The 5023-nt window shown below is 47.0% G+C and overlaps 1 protein-coding gene across 1 annotated transcript in view; it reads right to left on the minus strand.

Annotated features, from left to right (window-relative positions):
• LOC132996189 (serine/threonine-protein kinase DCLK2-like) overlaps positions 1 to 3792 on the minus strand; it is a 9166-nt gene extending 5374 nt beyond the window's left edge. Inside the window, exons 1-2 of the mRNA XM_061066515.1 lie at positions 3357 to 3792; positions 333 to 727 (exon numbers count right to left, since the gene is read on the minus strand). Coding sequence (XP_060922498.1) covers positions 333 to 727; positions 3357 to 3792 — 831 coding nt within the window. The remainder of the gene's footprint in view (positions 1 to 332; positions 728 to 3356) is intronic.
• Between the last annotated feature and the right edge of the window lie 1231 nt (positions 3793 to 5023).

Raw genomic sequence — 5023 nt, forward strand, 5'->3', positions numbered from 1 at the left:
TGTGAGGAAACGGTGAGAACAAATATTTCAAATCCACCCTGTGAACGTCCTCGTGGTTCAAACATTTTATCGCCTGAGGTGAAGACTGCAGCTGCTTCCTCTTCTTCTTCTATTGTTTAATGCTGTCTCTACTTCCTGTGATCGGTCCAAACCTCCAAACTAGACCCAGATCTTCTCTTTTTGTGGGTCTACATTGTGGTGCGTTGGTCAGAGGAACCTTTCACACCTGATGTTTGGCTTCAGACTGAACTGGAAAGTCTGAAGGTCTGAATCAAACCAGGTGTGGAAACTCTCTCAATCTGTGTCAGGTAAGAAAACAAACGCTGACTCACCTGTTTTCCGTCCAGCGTGTACAACCTCTTCACGGCCCCAGAGTCCAGCTTGATGGCCTCGGTGATGTCGGCCAGCACCTGTTCGAAGGAGTGGGCCGTCTTCTTGTTCAGCAGGACCCTCACCGCCTTGCGGGGCTTCACGCCGCTGCGGATCACCGTCACCAGCTTGGGCTTGATGAAGTCCTTGCTCTCCCGGCCCTCTCGACCCTCAGGGCGCTCTCTGGGGACGGTGGCGGTGGCGGCGGCGGCGCTCGCTGACACACCGGTGGACACCGTGGTGGAGCGGGTGGAGCTGGCTGCGCCGGCCGCGGCTCCGGGCTTCCAGTTTGGGACGGAGATCTTGTTGTAGTCGACCTTACGGTACGGCTCGTTGGAGGCACAGATGTAGCACTCGCCTGGAGAGAGAGAGAGGGAACAAAGACTTTCAGATCAGTGGATGAAGACAAAATGTCAAACGCTGCCTTCTTGAGCTTTTCACGTCACTTGCAGTCTGAGCAGTTGTGGAACCTTGTAAGTAGGGTTGCAAAATTCCGGGAATATTCAAAGTTGGAAACTTGCCACGGGAATAAACGGGAATATACGGGAATTAACGGGAATTAACGGGAATAAACTGGAAATGTTGTGGGTAATTTATACTAACTGTATTTACCTTTTCATATACAGACATAAATATAAACATTTTGTTGTGTCATAGGCTGATTTGAGCCCTGAGGAAACTTTGGGCACTTGACTATATGCTTCTGCATCGTTGTGTCATTCTTAACATAGGTCTTTGCACAGTATTTGCAAATGTCCCCAGCCTTTCCTTCTACATTGGATGGGCTGAAATGTCTCCACACATGAGAGAGTGCACGTGGCATTGTTCTGTAGAATAAGATGAGAAAAAAGTTTGTAAAAAAACACTAATGCAATGCCAGAGATATAAATAGTTAGCAAAACAATTGGAATAGTCTGTAAAAATATATTTACAATTGATGGATAAATGAATGGAAATAGTCTAGATGAACAGATGAACAATCCTCAATCAGCATGCTAACATATTTTCCCCAGTAATATCATGGAAACTTACCTGACTAGTCCTGCACTCTACAGCAGGCCTCAGTAGCCCTGCTGTAGAGTGAAGGATGCTGGGAGTTATCTGTGCATGTGATGGCAGAATGCACAGTGGAGGGTTGAAACTCAACGTGCAGTGTGTGATGTATTCCATACATCTTTAAAATAGAGTTTTGAATGATGTTTTTATTGCTCAGCCTTTAATTTGCGTATTATTATTTTTTTCAAAATTCCCGAGCTAAACTTCCCATGGAAAGTTTCCGGAAATTTACCGGAAAGTTTCCGCCCCTTTGCAACCCTACTTGTAAGACATTTATTTCCTTGAATTTAAGACATCAAATCATTTTTGTATCTTGAAATACTAAAGACGAATGAATTATCTGTGTATAGATGAACCGATTCACCGAGTTATCGTTGCAGCTTCACTTGATTCAATTTGAGCCAATCACACCTGCAGCAGGCGACGCTTTTACCTTATATGGTTAAAAATGGCTCCAGCTGAGTTTCTCTCCTGTAGTCTCACTCTGCCTCGCTCCACCTTTCTAAATGTCACTCTTTTTCACACACACACCTTTACCTTTGCTGTTTTTCATTTACACACACACTCATACACTTACAAACACACAAACACAAACACACACACTCACTCGCCTGCACCTGCACCTGCACCCCTCACCTTGTCCTCTCTCTCTCTTTTGCATATCTCTCTCTCTCTCTGTGTGTGACCTTGCCGGCTCGTCTCCTTCCAAATGTCAAAATTTCCCTTTGCCATTCAAACCAGCTCTAAACCAGGGTTTTATATTCAAATACAGAGAAACAACAAAGACCAGCTTTTGTCCGTCTCCGCACGAGACGAGATGACAGCTCTGACATCTTGATCGTTGCCTTTCGGCTGGCGGCAGCTTTGGTCAGTATACGTTTGCTTCATTTTTGTCCAGCAGAAGGAAGTGGAGACATGTCGTCCATCTTCATTTAGGCTCGATGTCTATTAACACCAGCTGGTTGAATAGGTTTTAAGTTTTGGTTTTTCCTCCTTCCTCACGTTCGACTCTGCACCTGCTCCTGTTTGTCGTTTGTTAATTCCACTGAAGGCTTAGCGAAGCATCTTTCCGAATGTCTCTGGCTGAACAGCTTCCTGCCTCTAACGCTCATTACCGGACATTACAACCAGTCGCAGATCAATACTGATGTTACTCAGCTGCTGGTTTGTTTCAGGCTTAACGACTTCAGACGAGAGAGGAAGAGCGGACCCAACGGATTTTGAAGAAGTATCATTTCCTGCTTTAGATCTTAAAGTTTTCCGAGGGTTTATTTAAACGTCCTGAAAGGAAACCTCATGAGGTGAAAAGCTAGTTTTCCCGTGATGATGAATAATCCTTGACTGATGGTGGGTCGGATGGTTCGGTCCCAGGTCGCGGTTTAGATCGTCCCTGTATTGATTCTACACTAATCATTCTGCTGTTGATGTGCACAGGGATAAATAATTCAAGCGTGTTTGCACAGACACAGAGGAAGCAGACAGTGAGGACGTTAAAGAGGACAGATCAAAGGATCAATAGATCCATCCATCCTAGGTAATCTTCAGAAACGACAAAGAAGGAATCGGTTTCCTGTTCTCATGAACTCATCTGTACTTTGTATCCAAAATAAAATCGGAATACGCGACAATTCGTACACTGTAACTGAGAGGTCGAGAGCCACAGAACCTGAAGTAAAGACCTTTTTCTCTTATTTATCGAAAGTTTGTTGAAGCTCGACTGAACAGCTGTCTTTGCTGTGACCAACAACCGTTGTCATGATCTATTGCGTCACTTACGCTTGAGTCCAAGCCGCCTTCTCGTTAATTATTAATATTGAACGTGTCCTTAGGCTCTTAACGATACACATGACAAGTGTGATGGACGGTTCTCCAGATCCGTGAGGCACAGACACACAAAGACTTCTGGAATTATTCAAACGAACGTATCTTACCTTCCACCAGCTCGTCCATACTGGTGATCTTCTTGCTTCCGTCTATCGTGTAGATTGCGCGAACCCCTTGTGGCAAATGCAGGTTATCGGCCAATGAGCGCGTCAGCTCCATCAGCAGTGCGTCGTACGAGCGGAACCGATCGCTGGACACGGCGTACACCAGACCCTTGAAGTACCGGTCTCCGTTGCGGTAGAACCGGACCTTTTTGGCCCTTTTCTCCGAGGTGAGCGCCTGCAGGGTTCGGGTCCGGTAGTAGCTGCAGTTGGCGCTGTGGGCGGGGCTAGGAACCAGGCTGCTGCCCCTGGAGCTGGGGCCGGACCCCCCACCACCAGCGCTGCTTGTGGACTCATCTCTCTTGGTCCGGGTGGAGCGTCCCCGGCGAACCTTGGCTCGTTCCTCAAAGTGCTCCAGCTCGAGGGTCTTGCTCAGCGACATCGTGAATAACGGTTCAGTAGAAGCGGTGAAACGTCCCGTGGATTCCCCGGCTAGCCAAGATTCATTGTCCAACAATGGAAAACGTGACTTTTGTCCTCGAGGTCAGGTGTCGTACTGGTTCAAGCAGGAAGTACTTGTCCTGACCGTAGTTCTAATTGATTGAAGTCTCTGTAATCCAGATGAAATCCCAGATCTAGATCAGGTAATCCTGTTGTTAATCCAGTGTTGGGCTACTCAACCTTCACTTTATGCTACAAACACAACTTAAGTACTACGTTGGACCCTTAAAATAATCGTAGAATTCACCACTTCAGTACTTCTTCGATGCACTAATCCACAAATGTCCGATGATTGATCAGGAAAGGGTTCAACATCTAGCTAAAGGCCTCTTCTATACCTCGATGGCTGAAGACGGACACTACACATCAGAGAGAATCTGTCCTGGTCCATGAACTCCACCGTCTTCCCAACAGAGGTGAACTCTACTCTGTGATTTGGTCGGAGTAACCTTCCTATGACCTCACTGTTGCGTTGGCGTGAGGACCTTTGACAGGCGTGTGGAGTCCCAGCAGTCGTGCAGAGGTGCAGTCCCGTTCCTTAGCATCCCTCCATCACTGATGAGAAGAAGAGATGACAGTCACATGGGTTAGTGACGAGCAGATCCACCAATCACCCAGACCAGCAGCTGCAGGTCCGGCCTCCAGGTGCAGATCAGGACTGCATTCAGGTTCAGGATGAATATTCAGCACAATCACACACAGCCTCATTTGCATGAACACTTTAAATTAAATCCTGATGAATATGACACACAGAAGGTCGCAGGTGAACTATAGTCGAGATGTTTTAGTGAAATTAAATTTCAGGTCCATAGATTTTCAGTCAGATTTTAAAGGATCTGAAGCCAAAAGCAGAATATGAGGGTGTGGATGGAATTATATTAATATAAGCTGATGATTCATGTGATGCATGAAGTGAATTTATCCATCAATAGGCTGTGCTGACAGACACACACACTCACACACACACTCACACACACACACAGACACACGCACACTCACACACGCACACAGGGAGGCACCTACCAGTAATGCTGTGAAACCGGTTTGTTGCTATGGAGGCTTTCTCCTCTTCCCCCGGTGCCTGTTCCGGTGTGTTCCCGAGGACCAGGCGGACCGAGCCGAGCCGAGCCGAGCCGAGCCGGCTCCTCTAGGCCGGGATGCGGGATGAACCG

The sequence above is a fragment of the Limanda limanda genome, chromosome 22, assembly GCF_963576545.1.
Source record: "Limanda limanda chromosome 22, fLimLim1.1, whole genome shotgun sequence".
In the NCBI taxonomy this organism is placed as follows: domain Eukaryota; kingdom Metazoa; phylum Chordata; class Actinopteri; order Pleuronectiformes; family Pleuronectidae; genus Limanda; species Limanda limanda.